This window comes from Mixophyes fleayi, chromosome 1 (assembly GCF_038048845.1).
Source record: "Mixophyes fleayi isolate aMixFle1 chromosome 1, aMixFle1.hap1, whole genome shotgun sequence".
Classification (NCBI taxonomy): domain Eukaryota; kingdom Metazoa; phylum Chordata; class Amphibia; order Anura; family Limnodynastidae; genus Mixophyes; species Mixophyes fleayi.
Window position 1 is genome coordinate 143,617,633 of NC_134402.1, and position 21,982 is coordinate 143,639,614.

The 21,982-nt window shown below is 41.8% G+C and overlaps 1 protein-coding gene across 1 annotated transcript in view; it reads left to right on the plus strand.

Moving 5' to 3' along the window:
* Nucleotides 1-4,136, plus strand: part of EMCN (endomucin) — an 85,606-nt gene extending 81,470 nt beyond the window's left edge. Inside the window, exons 12-13 of the mRNA XM_075201182.1 lie at nucleotides 1,097-1,158; nucleotides 3,429-4,136. Of these exons, the coding sequence (XP_075057283.1) occupies nucleotides 1,097-1,158; nucleotides 3,429-3,475 (109 nt within the window). The 3' untranslated portion in view covers nucleotides 3,476-4,136. The remainder of the gene's footprint in view (nucleotides 1-1,096; nucleotides 1,159-3,428) is intronic.
* The last annotated feature ends 17,846 nt before the right edge of the window (nucleotides 4,137-21,982 follow it).

A 21,982-nucleotide genomic window follows, 5' to 3' on the forward strand; every position in this document is an offset into this window, starting at 1 on the left:
GGGCCTCTATTCCCTTAATCCGGCCCTGAGGACATGCCTTATTCCAGGCTTGGCTAACCTGTGGCACTCCAGGTGTTGTGAAACAACAAGACCAGCATACCCTTCCAGCAATAAGCTGCTATATGTTGGCAAAGCATGCTGGGGCTTGTAGTTTTACAACATCTGGAGTGCCACAGGTTAGCCAAGTGTGCCCTATCCCAACTATACATCTGTCCCCACATTTTATATTTACCTCCCTCCTAATGCAACATGGTTTTGCCAAGATACAAGTTTGTTCCTTTGCTGTGCTTTGTTCCTTACTCAGCATCAGGCCCAAAGTCTGTATCTTGTGCATTTGAAGTAAAACACATCCAATTGTAACCCACAACCAATTGAGGGCTGGTTTGTGTTTAATTGTGTAAATAAAATGATTAATTGACAAATCGTACTCCATATGTAATAGAGACATTTACAGTTACAAAGAATTGTAAGTTCATAAAATAGCACTCACAATGACTATGATTTTATATTAAAGCAGCCACCACATCTTAAGCTGGTCTCTGGTTTAATATAAGAGTTAAAAAATGAGAAACTCATAGGTAAGTTATTTAACTCTTATATCCAGTAATAAATTACACACTTCCCTTATATTCAAAGGAAAACATAATACTATGGGTATATATATATATATATATATATATATATATATATATATATATACAGGGTGATTCAAAAGTCGCAGTACACCCTTTTATTTCAAAAACTCTACAGGAATTGGGCCGATTGCCCAATTTCAAGATGGCGCCCATGTTTGGTACATACCGTAAAAGATAGACCACGTCACCCATACCTTACTGGAGTATTCAGGTTTCCCAATTTCCTGTAGAGTTTTTGAAATAAAAGGGTGTACTACGACTTTTGAATCACCCTGTATATATATATATATATATATATATATATATATATATATATATACACATGTATATAGATATATATATATATATATATATATATATATATATACACATGTACATAGTATTATGTTTTCCTTTGTAAATAAGGGATTTTGAGATCATCTTACAAGAGATATATATTTACTTTTCTTTTACTGTAACAGATCTGCTCCAAATAAGGAGAGTGTTAAACTGCTTTCTGTAAAAACAGCAACTCCATATACCGGTAAGTGTCTTATAGTGCTCTCTTTCACTCTGTATATGCAGCGCACTTCCTTTTGCACGCTTAACATTACTATTTTATCTGTTGTATTTAATATTAAATATTTTCAGCCTACTAGGCTAATACCAGTTATTAGCATTAAGGGCAGTTTGATTATTTTGTTCCTATGGGAAGCGAGGCAAGGGTGGGCTTTGCAGCAAAGAGCCAAGATGAGTTTTGATAGGTAACATAAATGGGAAGAAAAAAGCGAGGGTGGAAAAAATATATTAAATCCTTCTCCTTAAATTGTGACATGAAATATGTGTTGTATTAAATGAAAGAGTTACTATACTGTTCGCATTTTCAAATTATGTTTGAGGGCTTTGGATACTGGAAATGCCTCTAAATTGCAACCACACCAAATACCCCCTTCTAATATTCTAGCATACTAACTAGTGGTGAAGGGAAATTGTTTTCAAGTTTGATGTCCTCATCAACAAACTGCTTTGCTTTAGCTGATATTGTCCACAACTCTCAGGGCCTGTTACTTGACCCTCCGCTGTCCTTCTCGGCTGTCTCTACAGTCCATAGGCTCAGCTGGTTTCAAATCTCTCTGCAAGATGCTGCCCAGTCTGTCTCCACTCCAGAGATCCCTCCAAAACCAGTACATGGAAGCCACCATCTTGAATTCTGTCAGATGCTTCCTTTCAGTCAGTCAGAGTGCTGCTTCAGCTCAGCTGACTGCAGCCTCCAATCAGGGCATAGTAGTTCTTATAAAAGGACTTCCTAGACCTATAACCCATTGAAAGTGCAATGTTGATTCCTAAGATGCCAACCTGGTTTCTAGCAGTCTACTCAGTTAATTCTGCCCAGACAATGCAGTCAGCATTCTGGTTCCAGTCCAGTTACACTGTTTCTTCCACTGTCTAATGATCCACACAGCCTGAGATATTGCATCAGATATTGGCAACTATCCGCACAGGCAGAGATATTACATCAGATATATGCATTTTTTTTCAGTTCCCATCAATCAAGTATATGAGAAATGTTTGTAAATAGCTTCAAAACATTTCAATGTATTTTATTTGCTGGTCTGTCAAAGGGAACTCTACCATTGATTGCTGAATGCTTCAACTTGAGAATTTATTATAGTATAGAATAAGATGTATTTTTTCTATCTAGGTTTTCAGGTTGCTTTTCTTTACTTGATTTCACTTTATTAGATCATTTTGGGCTAAATCAGATCCAAAATAATGTTCTGGGTCTGTTATTAGTGTTTTGGTGCTGGTTATCTTGAGTTGAAGATAGCTGATGCTACAGGTTTCTCTAAAATCATGCTAACCAATGTAAACTGGTTAGTGGAAGACTAAGTTATAAGAATTATTGAACACATAATTTTATCTGATTGGTTGGCAGTTCCGACCAACCTGTTAGATGTTAAGTATTTTATAATCGTTTCTTTTCCTCATGTTGTTTTAGGTGAGAAGCTGCAGAAATGATGTGAACTATTGGGTTAGCCTGTTAGTTATATAATTCAATATTTGTGGCTTTTCCGCAACTACAAACCTGCCTTCTTTAGTGAAGTTCATAAAAGAATGAACTTAACGAGTGATAGTATGTATTAGCCTAAATAAATATCTGGCCAATCTTTTCTAATCATTAGACATCATTTGATAGAATACTGAAAGTTAGTAATCCTGGCATGTGTGGGTGGAGCTCATAAAACAGATTTCTATTAACTTTCCATTAGCTGAAACGTTTACGTACATATTCTATCCTCCTAAACATGGAAACATAGGTAACTACGACTCTGAAGCCACAAACACGCCAATAGTGGGCCTGAGTCATTAAGGAGAGCAAGGCAAAAAAAAGTAGTATGTTTTCTCTTAGACAAACCATGTTAAAATGCAAGGAATGTAAATTAGTTTATTATTTTGCATGTAAGGAAAATACTGGCTGTTTTCTCATGTAGCACACAAATATCTGAAAGCTTTATTTTTACACTGACATTTAAAGTTAATCTAGGACATGCCCTACCTCAACTATAAATATGTTCCCATGTTTTAAATTTACCCCCCCCCCCCCCTCCAATGCAATATGGTTTTGCCCAGGTGAAAACTCCATTTTTATGCTTTACTCTCCTTAATGACTCAGCCCAAGTCTCTCTAGATGACAAGAGTGGATTTACAAACATTTTCCTTTTGACCATTTTGATTATTTTAATACATGTGGACTGATGCAATGGATACATGATAATAGTATTACCTCATTTGTGCTGTTTTATATTTTATTAGATGCAAAAAGGATATCATCAAACCAAATGGAATTTATTGAATGCTGAAGACCGATCCTCAAGTGACTACAATTGTTTAAACAGAACTCTATTTTAAATACCTTAACTGTAAATTGTTTTGAGCTTAATTAGTACTTAGTGGATTAAACAGTTTGTACTACTTATGCATTGCAATAAGGCTGAAAAGCTATAATATTTTGTTTTTCCAAAACTAGAAAAAGTTATGAAATTTATTCCATACTTTGAAGCATTTATTTTACGTTATAATTGTTTTATTAACTTTACTCTTTAATTAACTGTGTTACCATTTGCCATAGTGTTGCCCATAATTACAAACTGTATATGGTTTTTCATTATATTGTGTGTGGAAGGAAAATACTGGGACATATATAACAATAAACAAATTTTTGGCTGAGGAAGAACAACATATAGAACTCATCTAATCAATAGACTCATTCTAATTACTACATCCACCCTAATGATAAGTGATTGAGATAGACTTATTAAAAAGATTTTTTACTTATGTATATGCCGTGCAGTAACTACACTTCAGTGTTGAGTAATGATTGACAAGAGAAGTTTGTTTGTTCCTTAGGTGAAATATATTAGACTAAAGAATATAGATTTTCTTTAGTATGTGTAAGAAATGGGAAGATCGTGTTTTGCCAGAGTTCTTGCTTGTATGACAAATAAAATTTGCCTATTTTAATATGGATGGGAGTATTCTATTGGGGTAGCAATGGTCTCATTTGTAACAATGCCCAGGGCTTCTTGTGACCCCTACCTTGACCCTTTGCATCAAACCTTGCTTTTCAGTAAAGGACCATGACAAAATTCTGCTATTGGGAACGTCACATTTAACTGGGAAATCTCCTACTTTTGGGAATGCGGGTACATATGAAAATGCTTGTGTGAGAAGAAAAAAAGTCCTGCCTAATCCCTTTGTCTTAAATCAGTTATGACAGTAAGGGAATATTGAGACTTCCTTTATTATATGGTGTCGTTTTGTTGTCTGAATGCTTTTATTGCATAGATATTTGTACATATATAAATGTGCTTACCTGCTTCAAATGAGCTTGGACGATACAAAAGACATCCAATTGAATATATAGGAATTATTGACACCAGAGCACAAACATTTCATTTGAATTGGGGAAAAAAAGCTCTGTCATCACCTGGTAACCAGAGGTGCATCCTCTTCACACCTTCAAACTCATTTAAATATCTCACCCCACAAAACAAAAACTTTTTCATGTAGGTGCTATGTGTAGTCCATGAATGCATCCAGCCTGAATTTAGTTAGTAAAACCCCAAAGCACCATGCTCCTCCAATTAGAGGAAACTCTTGAACACCCTCCATTGACACCACCATGTTGACATACAGAGCTATACAATTTCCATAAGAAGAGGCACATTTGCACAAAATTTGCACCATTTATTGGAACTCCCACCATTGAAAGGGGTGCACTTTTATGGTGCCCAGAACTGAATACCCAGACGGGGCTTCATTGCACTGACACCTGCATATGATCAGAAAAATGTATTTGGATGTGGATGCGGGTAGGGTACATTATTGAAAGTACAAAAATACCAACAACACAATAAACCACCATGAAAATGCTGACTCTTCTAATATAGACATGTAGAAAATAGAGACTAACTGAAATACTTCCAGAGAACATTTCCGGCAAGCTTGGTATAAAAGCCAACAGCAGAACAAGCCGGCACTGTGATGGAAATGTTCTCTGTAAGTATTTCAGTTAGTCTCTATTTTCTACGTCTACCTTAGTAGAATCGGCATTTTCATGTTGGTATTTTTGTAATAACGACTACTACCAGTGGATGCATAGTATAAAGTCAAAATGCTTAAAGCAAACAAATGCATGTGATATACTCTATACATTTGATTATTACATAAACATTTAAGCTACATAGTCAAGGTATACAGAAAATGTGCTAACAATCATTCAACATAAACACTGTTTTAAACTTTTATTCTAGTAAAAACTTATCAGTGTACTATGAAGATGTTTGGTAGAATGTATGCAATCATTAACTGCACGCTATTTCAAAGCAAATATCAGCATGATGTATTACTCTATTGTTAATCAACTAGACATGTTTTATAAAATACAGTGTCTGAAACATTTGTGGGTCAGAAAAGTAATTGGTTGCAAAAACAAACGTATTCACAAGTACCATATCAACAGACAGCTTGTATCTCTTCTCTTATCTGTTTTTTCATGTTTCTCTCTGTGAAGCCACATATGGTCATATGTATTCTTCTCAAACCACAAAGCATAGTTACCTAGTAAAGAAATTACTATGGCTAATATGTGGAATAAAAAAAGTTCACTTTTAATGCATTATATTGAGGATGTAAAATAGTAACCTTGTAAAACCTCTTAAAAAGTACAAGTCTGATGCACATAAAGAGGTAAGAATACGATTTCTACTTTGACCAGCCTAGTACAAGACAGAGTATGGCAAAAATTTGTCTGGTTGCTATGAGTTTATTTATTTAGTTATTTGCATTTTTGTTCCTATTTTATATTTCTTTAGAGTTAGTACTATATTTGATCACTCCCTGTGTGTACTAAAGATTTATATTATTCAATAGATGACACAGATATGAGATTTCTTATGTTGTGTATGCATTGCAGCTGATATTTTTACCAAATAAAATTTACTTAAAATGACATATGCTTGTATATTTGGTTAATGCATAGCTATTTCTTTGTAACATGGTACAATGTACCATTCATTAATGTAATTTATAACATTTAATGCAGCACATTTTTTAGCCTTCTATGTGTATAAAACAGGAAATAAGTGTGCCATGCTCAATCAACAAATAATTAATATGCAAAGTTCATAGCTCCAACTTCAGAAAGATCTATGTTAATCATTTGACTGTTAGCAACTTCTTATTGAGTATGTATTCTTTCTGCAGCTTCCCCTTTAAATTACCTGATCTCAACAGGAGTTACAAAGCTTTGAAACATAAACAGGGGCACTTCCATTGTGCTGAATTTTCACTTTTATTCGTTTAACAAACTTCTCTCTACAGCATGTGCTGTAAAATGCTAATCTCTCAATGTTGTCAGGTGAACAAACACATGTAGTATCCATGGAAACCTGTGCAAAGCCATGGTCCAACGCATTTCGTCCTGAGGGCTTAGTCAGGAATTATGGCTTGGTATTATCATGAATAAGTTTAAATAGGAGACATTCATAATGAACAGGTGTACGATGGCTCTGGTTAATGGTTAAAATTATTCACAAACTAATCTTAGTAAAAATAATTTGTTACTTTTATAATAAAAGCAATTGATAATAATATCTAGATCAGCAGAAAGAGAAAAAAACAATAATCCATAAACTACAAAGTAAAACAGTTGTTTATATTATCTACTTATTTTCAAAGCACACTGTGTCCAAAATAGAAGGACAAACTACTAATATTAAACATGATACACATCCTCCATAAGAACCTATTTTCACATACTGAAGTTGCTGTTTACATGGTAACAAAAAGAAAGTGAGAGCTTCACACTTCCCTATATGTGAGACTATAGTTGGTGCTGCCTTATTGGGAAATAAACTTGGTTTTGTTAGAGGTGGGTCCCAATCCTCTAGAAAGCTAAATACAACAACAATAAGGTATAATTTCCCAGGCGCAAGTGGTAAAGTGTATATCCGTATGTAAACCGATTTGGTTAACAAAAATTATTTTTTTATTCACAAATAGTTGCATATATGACCTTTAAACATGCAGTTTGGTCCAGACCAGTAGGTAAATACCTTAATTCAATACTACAAATCAATAAGCGAGATGTTACCATAATAAATAGCTTAAAAATCATAAAGGACGAATCAAGCATTAATATATGAGATACAAGGCACAGTTTTGCATGTATCATTCAAAAACGTCTCTCAACTCAAGTCCTTTTAGGTAGCTATCATGAAACAATTGCTACTTGTTAGCAGACAGGCTTTTCCAAAGGATGTGATAGGTTGCTTGTACAAGTAGCAAAGAATTGTGGTCAAAAGAATCCGCGGTCTAACCGACTGAAAAAGATTCTAAGTTAATGTCTTAAATATTCCACAATAAGAGTGCCGAGTGTCCGGCTCAGTCTAAATTAGGGATGTGCACCGGCGACTTTTGAGGTCTCGTGTTTTGTGTTTTGGATCCGGATTTTCATTATTTTTGGGGTTCGGATTTGTCTCGCAAAACACTTGACGAAAGGTCTCGGTTCGGATTTAAGGTTTTGGATTCGGATTTTTTTTGGAAAAAACATAAAAAGTTTAAAAATTAAGTTTTTGGGCTTATTTTCATTCCTATGCTATTAGTAACCTCAATAACATTCAATAACAAGCATTTCCACTAATTTACAGTGTATTCTGAACACCTCACAATATAGTTATTAGTCCAAAACGTTGCAACGAGGTATCTTTCTGGACTGCGTAGAGAAGTGGGTCACCACAATATATATAATAAGAAAACCATCAACTTGTATGATTCGCACCAATAAATGTACCTGGACTGCGTAGAGGAGTGGGTCACCACAATATATATTAAAAACCCTGAACTTTTATGATTCGCACCAATAAATGTATCTGGACTGCATAGAGGAGTGGGTCACCACAATATATATAATAAGAAAACCATCAACTTGTATGATTCGCACCAATAAATGTACCTGGACTGTGTAGAGGAGTGGGTCACCACAATATATATTAAAAACCCTGAACTTTTATGATTCGCACCAATAAATGTACCTAGACTGCGTAGAGGAGTGGGTCACCACAATATATATTAAAAACCCTGAACTTGTATGATTCGCACCAATAAATGTACCTGGACTGCGTAGAGGAGTGGGTCACCACAATATATATAATAAGAAAACCATCAACTTGTATGATTCGCACCAATAAATGTACCTGGACTGCGTAGAGGAGTGGGCACTGGGCACCACAATAAAATATATAAAAAACCTTCAACAGGTCTGCATTACACTGCACATACGGCTGCTCCTCCATCCTCTCCATCATATACATGTTGGAGTTTTAGCGTGTGACAACCTCTTGTTTTTGATAATGTCAGTGCATTTTGAATATTTTTCAATTTGCCCCACACCACTGAATGTACTTTATCTATGATACGCATCTATCTATCTTGACTGCGTAGTGTGGTGGCCCCGGTACACAATTTGGTACCGAGGCCACAATATAATTAAAAAACCCTCCACGGGTCAGAATTCCACCAAAAAAGGGTATGGACTGCGTAGTGTGGTGGCCCCGGTACACAATTTGGTACCGAGGCCACAATATAATTAAAAAATTGGGCATCAACTGTCACCGTTGTTTAATATCTGATACACCTAAATATGGACTGCACAGTGGAGTGGCCCCGGTAGTAAATTTGGTGCCGGGGCCACAATACCTCCTCCAACTTCCAAGTGTAGTGTTTATAAAGACAGACAGCGTCGAAGTGTTATTAGTTGACTTTCTTAACCCTAAAATTGTCCCTGTTGCAAATATTAGTGCAATGGACAGTTACTTTTTTATTGAAAGACTCAAGCTTTCAAGTGTAGTGTTTATAAAATATAAACAACAATACAGTAGTTTTAGAGCACGTCAATACCTCTTGTTTTAAATTATGACAGGGCATTTTACTTTTGGTTTAATTTCTTGAATTTGTTTAAATTTGGTTTTACTTTTTGAACATGGCAAACGACTGTTGATTGGTCATATAATGCAAAAAAAAAAGTTCCAAGATGGAATTGTCCTTGGGCCCTCACACTTATGTTGTTGAAATAGGACATGCACACTTTAACAAACCAATCATTTCAGCGACAGGGCCTACCAAGCAACTTTGGCTGAAATGATTGGTTTGTTTGGGCCCCCACACCAAAAAAGCTATTCATCTCTCCCTGTACAGACTAAACGGGCTCTACTGAGGCAAGATGTCATCCTCATCCTCAACCTCTGATTCCTCTCCCCCTACAGTGTGTACTTCCTCCTCATCACACATTATCAATTCGTCCCCGCTGGACTCCACAACCACAGGTCCCTCTGTAGTATCTGGAGGGCAGTGCTGTACTTCATTGAGGAATTGATTATTCATTTTTATAAACATCATTTTTTCAACGTTGTGAGGAAGCAACCTCCTTCGCCGCTCACTGACCAGGTTCCCCGCTGCACTAAAAACTCTTTCCGAGTACACACTGGAGGGGGGACAACTCAGGTAAAATAGAGCCAGTTTGTACAGGGGCTTCCAAACTGCCTTTTTTTCCTGCCAGTAACAATATGGACTGTCTGACATGTCTACTTGGATGGTGTCAGCAAAGTAATCATCCACAATTTTTTCTATTGTGACAGCATCCAATGCAGCGAGAGTAGACATGTCTGCAATGGTTGGCAGGTCCTTCAGTCCGGACCAGATGTTATCAGCATCCCCGCCAGTGCCTCTTTTGGGAAAACTGAGCTTTTTCCTCGCAGCCATAGATGTGGAAGAAAATGAGGGTGGAGCTGTTGGCATGTCACGGTCCTCTTCAGAGGACAATCTCCTGACCAGCAGGTCTTTGCACCGCTGTAGACTTGTGTCCGCCGGAAACAGAGACACAACATACGCTTTAAACCGAGGATCGAGCACGGTGGCCAGAATGTATTCCTCTGACTTTAAAAGAGTGACCACCCTCGGATCCTGGCAAAGCGTACGAAGGGCTACATCCACAAGAGCTACATGCTTGGTGTAATCGCAATGGCTTACCAGCTCCTCCCTCACTTTCTCCAGCTGCTTCTGCAACAGCCTGATCAGGGGAATGACCTGACTCAAGCTGGCAGTGTCGGAACTGACTTCTCGTGTGGCAAGTTCAAATGGCTGCAGAACCTTGCACAACACGGAAATCAGTCTCCACTGCGCTTGACTGAGGCGCATCCCCACTCCTTTGCCTATGTCGTAGGTGGCTGTGTAGGCCTGAATGGCCTTTTGCTGCTCCTCCATCCTCTGCAGCATATAGAGGGTGGAGTTCCAGCGCGTCACAACCTCTTGTTTGAGGTGATGGCAGGGCAGGTTCAAGCTTTTTTGATGTGCCTCTAGTCTGCGGTAGGCACTGGCTGAATGCCGAAAGTGTCCAGCAATTTTGCGCGCCACCGCAAGCATCTCCTGCACACCCCTGTCACTCTTGAGGTAATGCTGCACCACCAAATTAATGGTGTGGGCAAAACATGGGACGTGCTGGAAATTGCCCATATTTAATGCCCGCACAATGTTACTGGCATTGTCTGACACCACAAATCCCCATGAGAGTCTAAGTGGGGTAAGCCACTGGGAGATAATTTCCCTCATTTTCTCTAATATGTTGTCAGCGTTGTGCCTCTTATTAAAGCCTGTAATACACAATGTTACCTGCCTTTGCACGAGCAGCCATTTTGTAGTTGCTGCTACTGATGCAGCTGTTGCTGTTGCTGCGGAAGGGGATGCATCTACCCAGTGGGCTGTCACAGTCATATAGTCCTTCGTTTGCCCAGAACCACTTGTCCACATGTCCGTGGTTAAGTGGACAGTGGGTACAACCGCATTTTTTAAAGCACTGAGGACACTTGATCGTACTTCTCTGTACATTTTTGGTATCGCCTGCCTAGTGAAGTGGAATCTCGACGGGATTTGGTACCGGGGACACAATACCTCCATCAACCCTCTAAATCCCACTCCACTGATGGCGGACACCGGGCGCACGTCTAACACCAACATTGCAGTTACAGCCGCAGTTATACGCTTTGCAATAGGGTGACTACTATCGTATTTTGTGGTCATGGCAAACGACTGTTGGACGGTCAATTGTTTTGTGAAAGACTTAGCGGTCTTACGACTTCCCCTCTGGGAAGATGACCGACTAACAGCAGCAACAGCAGCAGTGGCAGTAGTAGGCGTACCGCTGCAGGATTCCTCGGATGAATCCCGTATTGAGGAGGACTCAGTCTGGCTGCTGACTTGGGCTGCAGGACTCAATCTGATGGAGATTGTGGAGGAAGTTGATGAGGAGGGTGTTGCTGGTGTGTATCCAACTGGACCACGGGATTTAGGTGTCCCTGTACCGATGAGGGTCCTAGCCCCAGTTCCTGAACTAACCACTGAACTATGAAGGATATTCAGGTGACGTATAAGGGAGGATGTTCCTAGGTGGGCAAGATCCTTACCCCTGCTTATTTGAGCTTTACATAAGCTACATATGGCCATACATTGGTTGTCTGGATTTGGATAAAAATAACTCCAGACCGAAGAGGTGCATTTTTTGGTCTTCTGACCAGGCATGACGATGGGCTTTTTCATCCCATGGACATCAGCTGTTTCCCCCCCTGGTGCCTCATTTACAATAACCACATCACCATCCTCATCATCAAGTTCCTCCACAGCGCCAGCTACATCATCAATAGCCTCCTCCCGAGCCACCTCTTCCCGTACAGTGATGGGAAGGTCAGGCTTGACAACCACCAACATCCTTGGACTCGCCTTGTGGATTTGTGATAAATTCTCTTTAGAAGGCAGAGTTGTTTGCTGTTTTGTTGCTGACAGCATAACTCTCTTCAATTTTTTGTAGGGGGGGGGAGGAGGAGGAGGGCTAAGATCCGTGGGTGAAGCTGAACCACTAGTCATGAACACGGGCCAGGGCCTAAGCCGTTCCTTGCCACTCTGTGTCGTAAATGGCATATTGGCAACTTTACGTTTCTCCTCAGATGATTTTAAGTTTCTCTTTTTGCTACTTTTTCTTAACTTGGGCTTTTTGGATTTTACATGCCCGGTACTACGAGATTGGGCATCGGGCTTGGAAGACGACGTTGATGGCATTTCATCGTCTATGTCATGACTAGTGACAGCAGCTTCAGCATTAGGAGGAAGTGGGTCTTGATCTTTCCCTACTTTATCCTCCAAATTTTTGGTCTCCATTATATGTAGCACAAGATACTGCAGAATGTGTGAACTTGGTAATATTGCAGTACCAATGGACTTATACTGCTGGATTGGTTTTGCAAATTTGGTTATAATTATATATTTTTTTTTTAATTTTTAATTTTTTATTTTTTTTTACTTTTTTTTTATTTTTTAAAAACTTGGGAATAATGGGGAAATAACTATGCCCTTAGAAGCACAGAGCACAGGACACAGCACCACTGGACTGAACAGGACACGGCACAGGACCCAGCAGCACTACGGAACTCAGCAGGACAGAGCACAGGACACAGCACCACTGGACTGATACTGCAGAATGTGTGAACTTTGTAATATTGCAGTACCACTGGACTTTTACTGCTGAATGTGTGAACTTGGTAATATTGCAGTACCAATGGGCTTATACTGCAGGATTGGTTGTGCAAATTTTGTGGTAATTAAAAAAAATTAAATTAGTTTTTGGTATTTTTTTAAATAACTTTTTTTTATTTTTTTAAACACAGGGGAATATTGGGGAAATAACTATGCCCTTAGAAGCACAGAGCACAGGACACAGCACCACTGGACTGAACAGGACACAGCACAGGACCCAGCAGCACCACTGACCTCAGAAGGACAGAGCACAGCACACAGCACCACTGGACTGATACTGCAGAACACAGCACAGCACAGCACAGCACAGAACTAAACAGCACAGCACAGAACTAAACAGCACAGCACGAGATCTAACAGGACAGAGGACCACCTAACACACCCTCCCTCTACCCTGATCAATGCCCGAGTGAAGATGGTGGCGACTAGCGGGGAATTTATAGGATCTGAGTATCGCGAGATCCGACAACGGGATTATGAGTCAGAGCCTCAGTTTCAGATTTGAATTTGGCGCCAATACCCGGATCTGTCTCGGATCCGACTCGGATCGGCAACGTTCGGGTGGGCTCGGATTTCAGAAATCCGAGTGCGCTCATCTCTAGTCTAAATAGATTTCAACTTACAGTTCTGTTGGTCTGACTAAATATAACTCTCGGGTCCTCTGTCCATTATAACGATAATATCTCTGGAACTCGAAGATACTCCTTACCTCCCCTAAAGCGGGGGGCTGCTTGGGCCAGATGCTGTGGGGTGCAGGTTTCTCAGAGTCCTGTTCCGTGTTCGCACATGCACAGTAGGACTCGGGTTATCGCCGGCTTCCAGCTGATTTGCTGTAATAATCACCCGGCAAGCGGGCCCACTGATGAGAGGAGTATGTGTGTGGATGTCAATAGTTCTTGCTTTGATGTAGCAGTTTCTTCTACGCGTTTCATCCGGCAGGACTTCTTCAGGGAATGTTCAGTAATGAAATTACTATGAATGAAGAGTCTATCATGGAGTCCTTTTTAAAGGGATGGGTTCCTGAGCTTGGTTGGCTTTACTCAGTTTATTTTGCATTCTACACAGGCACTGGACAGTCACAATAGATAGAGAGAGGGATCAATGTTCATGGTTAGTCCTTTATATTTGGTAGCCATGTTTCAGTAGTCCAACAATAGTAGTTAGATAATTGTAGTCCTACTTATATGCCACAGAAAATGTATCTGCACACTGTACATACAACAGAGAAGGGTTATATACAGGTGGCAGATGATATATCTTAAATTCGATTAGCATCTCACAGCTGATTCTTTATTCAATTTTAGACAGACATAAGTTAGAGAAGGGTATTAAGAACAAAATCAATATTCTGGCCATTGAGCGAGAGGGTCTTGAGCTTAAAAATCCATCTAGTTTCCTCTTGTGATATTTTATTAATGAAATCACCCCCCGCCACCATGACTTATTGGCTTTCTCACCCCTGTGAACTTTAACCACAAGGGCATTCCGGGAGATATAAATTACCCCTGTGGTATCACATGTGATTTTGCCCTTAATGGAGTGTGGTACCCATGGTGTTGGATTTGAGCTGTTTAGTGGGTTTGGTGTCCTTACATTTACTGGTCTTGCAAGCAGTGCATCTATTTTCATTTTCCTTCAACCTAGTATGGAGAAACCTGAATACCACAGCATCTGGCCCAAGCAGCCCTCTGCTCTAGGGGAGGTGAGTCTGGATCACTTATAAGTAACTTATAGTATAAATTTATTTAAAGGAAATAGTGCAGGGTGCTTATTTATATAATTGCCAAAGCACTTATTTTTGATATTGTGTATATTTTGATATAGGAAATCTTTATTTCTGAGACCAGGGGAGAAAATTCGTTTTTTTTTCTATTTTAACCTTACTAGAGGAAATGCATTAATTCTGATGTATACATGTGATACAATAAGCCCTTGTTTAGAAAGTCTTTTGTATATCTTGGTGTAAGGACATCTCTTGTTTGGGGTTTGCAACTTTTCTTGGGGAATTCTTTTCTTTGGGGGAAATGTGTATTCGGTAACTGTTGGAAGAAAGCACCCATGCTAATCTCATGTTGATTAGAACTTTTGATGTGAGTGCCCAATACCCCTTAGGAGAAAGAAAGGGGTAATTAGACTTGCTGTCAGATGTCCACTGTGTCCAAGATAAGATGCAGGAAGTCACAGCAAGGTTTTAGGATATCACAGATAAGCGTAAATATTGTTAGCTTTGCATTGCATGTTAATCCATGTTTGGTTAAACAGATTGCATCCTGATTCTAAAAATAGCCTGTGAGGCTGTGTCTAAAACTGTTTAAAAAGAGAGTCCTTGTAAACTGAAATGTATCATTGTGATGTTCCATCTGACCTAACTACTGATACCTTTGATCAGTGGAACTGTGCGTGTCAGGACACTTGAGCGAAATAAACATCACTATGTGCTTCAAGACCCTGCTTGACAACTTCTTCAATATTGCTGTAATCCTGTGACCTACAGATTAGACTCAAAATCGAATTTGTTTCTAGCTGTCTGAGGTTTGGACCCAGCTCTCCAGTACCACCGCTCTGCTGCTACCCAGCAGCTCTGGCCAGTGTGATAGGCCAGGTTGGATCCATCCACAGCACCCTGATTCATAGCAAGCGGTCAGGAATACCAGCCCAAGTGTACCAGCACGGGAGTACACTTGCAGCGACATTTACCCAGAAGGAACGTGGTTCTGGATGTAATAAAGGAGTCCAGTGGTGGCAGCAGGGACCTCCTACTGTGACAGGAGGGGCGTATTCGGAATAATGAAAGGGGATGGTGGCAAAGTAAGCCAAGCCGGCTCCCAGCAATAACAGACAGGGTGGCATAGGCGGTCCATCCTGTCACAGATTTCTGGTGGCAAGCAGTGGGATAACCCCAGGTGGCTTTTTGTGAACCAATCATGAGAGCCGAGTTATTCAGGAGAGGAATAACTGCAGCCAGGAGACTCTGTGCAGTGCCAAGGGCATTGACATTAGCCATTCGCCAAACAGGGCGAAGATGAGAGAGGCGCTGAGGGAATGGCACAGAGAGAATCATACCCAGGTGGAGGAAACTGATGGTGGCCTGGCGGGGGCCCAGTTGACGACCGGGATCGAGGTGAAGACAGCAGCAACCTCTACCCAGCAGACTGCACCCGCACAACCAGCCCTTCTGTCCTATGATGAGCTTAGGGCTGCCGGGCTAAAGATCCAGCTGGCGGCCTTAGGGGACAACACATGTGCAGCTGAGCCAGCACAGGTCATCGAGGCATGGTGCCAAGGGGGAAGGGCACCAGCCATGCAGTCCAGGGGGGGAGGAGCCCCCTAGAGGATCAGGACTGTCATCTCTACCTTGCCCATAATTTGAGGTCTTTATTGGGAATATTGATGAGCACCTGCAGGTATTTGAAAGGATCTGCAGGCTACACGCTGTACCCAGATAGGAATAGGTTAAGCATCTGGTGCAAGGACGTGTACTGGAGGCCTTCCGTGGGGTGGCCACAGATGATTGTGTGGACTATCATATAGTGAAAAGGGCACTCCTTAAACAGTACACTATTACCCCAGAGACCTATCGTCTGAAGTTCCGGGACCTTGCCAAGAACTTCTACGCCACCAGTTTGCCAACCTGCTGCGGGAGTTTGCCTGGAAGTGGGTGCATGGAGCAGGTGCCCAGACCATGGAAGAGGTAATAGACTTAATGTGCCAAGAACAGTTTCACCGCCAGTGCGCATCAGAGGTGACAGAATGAGTGCTGGATCGGAAGCCAGGCACCCTGGAAGCAGCTATCCAGCTGGCGGATCAGTATGTGGCAGTGAGGCCACACTGGCAAAAGTGCCAGGTTAGCAGCCACCACCAAAGGACTGTACAATCAGGGGAACACCCCTCTTCTACTCACCCCCAAAAGCAAGCACCTAATCTTTCGGGTACCATTCACCAGCCACCACCCCGTCCTGTCCCTGGGAGTTATCAGAGACAACTGGAGCCCAGGTGGGAGAAGAAGTGCTACAACTGCGGGAAAACCGGTCATTTAAGGATGGACTGTCCCACAGCCCCAGCACCCCAGACTAGTGCCCCTAATCCGAGTCCTGGGGCCCGGCTGACTTGCTTAACTGGTGAAGGAGAGTCATTAGAGACTGTTACCAACCCTGCCAGCCCAATGCAGTGTGGCGTGTCTGAAGGTGACTCGGCAGAGAGAGTCATCTGTGTGTCCAAAATACCCCCCAAAAACATGTGGAGGAAACTGCAGATGGTCCAAGTGGGACCTCTGCAGGGTGAAGGACTGAGAGACTCAGGGACCTCAATTCCTCAATTACTGTTGTGAGTCCCCATCTTATTGATCCTGCCGCAGTATTGTAGGATCGCACTGCCAAAGTTAGCGTGGCAGATGGACTGGAGAAAGAAGTGCCTGTAGCAAGAGTGTGTCTGGACTGGGGAGATGGCCGAGAGTTGCGAGATGTTGCCGTTATGGATGACCTCCCGACTGATGTGATCTTGGGCAACGATGTTGGGGGTGGAATTGTGACTGCATTTCTCAACTCTATTACCGGAGCCAAGCTGCTAAACTACAGTCTTCAGGATCTACACCTGCACAACCCAGCCTGGAGGAAAAGACCACAGCTGCTAGACAAAAGCCATCACCAGCAAAAACAGCTTCAGCCAGCCCAGAGGAAAACACCATATGTGCTATTTCTTCAGGAAACAGTCAGCCCTTTGCCTCTGGAAAGACTACGTCCCCTAGCAATGCAGAGGGTGTTGTCTCTTGCCAACCTGATCTTCATCATGGGATCCAGAGGACAGGAGGTAGAGTAGGAAGATGAGAAGAAAGTAGAAACTTCCTCTTCATTTGTGGGATCAAATGAAGAGAGAGTGTCAGAGGGTGCTAGAAAGGAATTGAGCCGATTGCTTGTCAAGGGAGATGATAACCTTTCAAGCCTGATCTTATCAATTTTGTCCTTGAAATAGGAAGCAAGATCCTGTGCACTGGTGTTAGTTGGAGGATTTGGAGCAGGAGGATTCAGAAGAGAGTTAAATGTGTTAAAGAGGCATTTGGGATTAGAAGCCTGAGCATAGATGAGAGATTGGAAGTAGGTTTGTTTAGCAGTGTCCAGAGCATTTCTGTAGGAGTGGTAGATATCAGTATATGTGATATGATCATTAGAGGTGCAAGATTTATGCCAGTGACGTTCTGCTTTACGAGAAAGTTTTTGCAGAGTTCGTGTTACTGTAGTGTGCCACGGTTGGCAACGAATTCTACGCAAAGTATGTAGTGTCGCTGGAGCCACTTGATCCAGGGCAGTTGCTAGGGTTTGATGAAAATGGGGTACTGCCTGATCAGGGGAGGAGAATGTAGAAATTGGGGAAAGAAGGTGTTGGAGAGAGGTGGAAAACTGTTGAAAATCAATAGAGTTGAAATTCCTGCGGTTGTGAGGAGGTTTGGAAGGGTTTGACACTAGGGAGAGTAAAAAACTGGGGGTGAGCGAGTAGCTAATAAGGTGATGATCTGAGAGGGGGAAAGGAGTGTTAAGGAAACCAGAAACTGAGCATAGTCTAGAGAAAACAAGATCAAGACAGTGGCCATCCTGATGAGTAGCGGATTCAATCCACTGGGAGAGGTCAAGTGAGGAGGTTAGAGAGAGTAGTTTGGAAGCAGCATTGGAACGTGGATTAGAAATAGGGATGTTGAAATCACCCATGATGATGGTGGGGATATCAGTAGATAAGAAGTGAGGGAGCCATGCAGAGAAGTGTTCAAGAAAGTGTTGGTGTGGACCAGGGGGGCGATAGATGATAGCAACACGCATTGAGAACGGGTTAAAAATCCTAACAGTGTGTACTTCAAAAGATGTGAACGTGAGTGATGGGACACTTGGTAGAACTGTGAATGTGCACTGTGGGGAGAGAAGTAGTCCAACCCCCCCTCCTTGTCTGCCTCCTGGTCTGGGGGTGTGGGTGAAATGAAGACCACCATGTGAAAGGCTGCAGGTGAGGCAGTGTCTGAATGCGTGAGCCATGTTTCTGTTATTGCTAGAAGGTTGAGGTTGTTTGAGATGAAGAGATCGTGTACGGAGGTAAGTTTGTTACAAACAGAGCGTGCATTCCAAAGGGCACATTTAAAGGACTTTGGAAGAGAGGGGAGACAGGTTATGTGTTTGATCTTGTGTGGGTGCCCGGTGATGCTCCTGTCCCTAGCAGTATGCCAGCTCCAACGGTGAGTATAGCAGACCACAGTGACCCCCCTTTGACTGATCCTAGACACCCAAACATCATCATCATCATTTATTTATATAGTGCCAATCTATTCCACAGCGCTTTGCAATTGGGGACTAACACAGTAAACTAATAAACAAACTGGGTAAAACAGACAAAGAGGTGAGAAGACCCTGCTCGCAAACTTACAATCTCTGGGTCAATGAGAGTTTGATACATGAGGTTAAGTCTACATTTTGCATTTTGGCCCAGCCAGACTGCAAAGGTAAAAGGGACTCATAAGCTAAATGATCCTGTTACACAACAATGTTGGTCAGGGGGTAGTTGTCTTGTGTGAAATTGTGTAACGGATGGTAATAGGGTAATGTAGTGAGGTTAAGAGGGTGGTTGAGGAATATTATAAGTTTGTCTGAAGAGGTGGGTTTTAAGGGAACGCTTGAAAGTTTGTAGACTAGAGGAGAGTCTTATTGTGCGAGGGAGAGAATTCCATAGAGTGGGTGCAGCCCGCAAAAAGTCCTGTAACCGGAGATCTTGTGCAGAACGAAGTTGCTGAGTTGGGACATATTTTCAGACAAGAGAGGAGATGTATGTTGGAGCAGCTTTGTTGATGGCCTTGTAGGTTAGTAAAAGTATTTTATATTGGATTCTGTAGAAAACAGGAAACCAGTGTAGAGAAATACAGAGTGATTCAGCAGAGGAATAACGATTTGCAAGGAAAATCAATTTAGCTGCTGCGTGTAAAATAGATTGTAGGGGTTTGAGTCTGTTTTGGGGAAGACCAGTAAGGAGGGAATTGCAATAGTCAGATGATGATAAGTGCATGAATTAAGGTTTTTGCAGTGTCTTGTGTGAGATATGTGCGAATTCTGGAAATGTTTTTTAGATGTATGTAACATGATTTAGATATAGAGTCAATGTGGGGAACAAAGGATAGGTGTGAGTCGAGGATTACACCTAGGCAGCGAGCTTGTGGGCTGGGATTTATGGTCATGTTATCAATAGAAATAGAAATGTCAGGTATGCTCTTGTTGGTGGGTGGAAATATTATTAACTCTGTTTTAGAAAGATTAAGTTTGAGTTGGCGAGAGGACATCAAAGATGAAATGGCAGAAAGACAGTCAGTTACATGGGACAACATAGATGTCGAGAGATCAGGAGAGGATAGATAAATTTGGGCATCATCTGCATAGAGATGATACTGAAATACAAAGGAACTTATTAGATTTCCAAGAGAAGCGGTATAGATAGAGAACAGCAGAGGACCTAGCACTGAGCCTTGCAGTACTTCAACTGATAAAGAAAGCGTAACAGAGGTGGCCCCGGAGAAATTAACAGTGAAAGAGCAATTAGAAAGGTAGGATGAGAACCAGGATAGAACAGTGTCTTGAAGACCTAGGGATTGCAGTGTTTGTATGAGAAGAGAGTGGTCAACGGTGTCAAATGCAGCCGAGAGGTCCAGGAGAATTAGGAGAGAGTAATGGCGTTTAGTTTTAGCAGTGATCAGATCATTGACAGCCTTAGTCAACGCAGTCTATGTGGAGTGTTGAGAACGAAAGCCAGACTGAAGAGGATCCAATAGGTTGTTTGCGGAAAGGAAGCGTGTGAGGTGAGTGTAGACAAATCTCTCTAGAAGCTTGGAGGGGCACGGGAGCTGAGAGATGTTTTTTTAGAATAGGAGTAATCACTGCGTGCTTGTATAGTGATGGAAAGAGGTGAAATGAGCACAGGATACAGGGATCTACCAATTTGTGAGGGAATAGGATCAAGAGGACAGGAGGTAGAGTAGGAAGATAAGAAGAGAGCAGACGTTTACTCTTCATTTGTGGGGTCAAATGAAGAGAGGGTGTCAGAGGGTAGTGGGAAGGAATTGAGCTGATTGCTTGTCAAGGAAGAGGATACCATTTCTAGTCTAATCTTATCAATCTTGTCCTTGAAGTAAGAAGCAAGATCCTGGGCACTGATAGTAGACGGAGAGTTCGGGGTGGGAGGATTGAGAAGAGATTTAAATGTGTTAAAAAGGCGTTTGGGGTTAGAAGCCTGAGCATAGATAAGAGATTGGAAGTATGTTTGTTTTGCAGTGTCCAGAGAATTTCGATAGAAGCGGTAGATAGAAGTATATGTGTAGAAGTCATTAGAGGTGCGAGATTTATGCCAGTGACGTTCTGCTTTACGGGAAAGTTTTTGAAGATTTTGCGTTGCTGTAGTGTGTAGACCTCCATGCAGTGTATCCTGACTTAGACGATAGTGAGGGCCCCAGGGAAGAGTTCAGGGCAGCGCAGCTCTCTGATCCATCATTGAAAGACATGAGGCGCCAGGCTGGTGGCAGCCATCCAGCGATACAGGTGGGGAGTGTGACTTTGCGTAAAGGGTTGTTGTACGGTGTAGCTAGGAAGGTATATGTGGATAGACAAGTCCGGGAACAAGGTCAACTGGTGACACCACAGGGCTTTTGTGCGCAACTAATGTGAGTTGCCCATGTAATCCCTATGGTGAGACACCAGGGAAGAAACTGAACACATAAGCGCCTGACACACAAATTTTTCTGGCATGGAATGTCCGGGCCTACTGTAAGTCCTGTGATGGGTGTCAGCGTCTCAGGTGCCCAAGTGCTGGTGCTCTCCTCAGGTCCTTGGCAATAATTGGAGAAAATTTTGAGCGAGTGGCTGTGGACATAGTAGGTCCCCTGCCTGTGCACAGTAGATCGGTGAAGAGGTACATCCTCACCGTAGTGGACTACGCTACCCGATATCCAGAGGATGTAGCTCTGTCCTCCATAAATGTGGAAAAGTTAACAGACGTGCTTCTAGGAGTGTTTAGCAGAGCAGGGTTCCCTAGTGAGATCCTAATCGATCCAGGGACACAGTTCATCAGTGAACTGGTCCAGTGTTTCTGGGCAAAGTGTAGAGTGTGGCAACTCCATACTGCCCCCTACCATCCCCAGACTAACGGACTGTGCAAGCGGTTTAATGGCACTCTAAAGCACATGCTACGGGCATTTGTAACTTCCGAGGGGG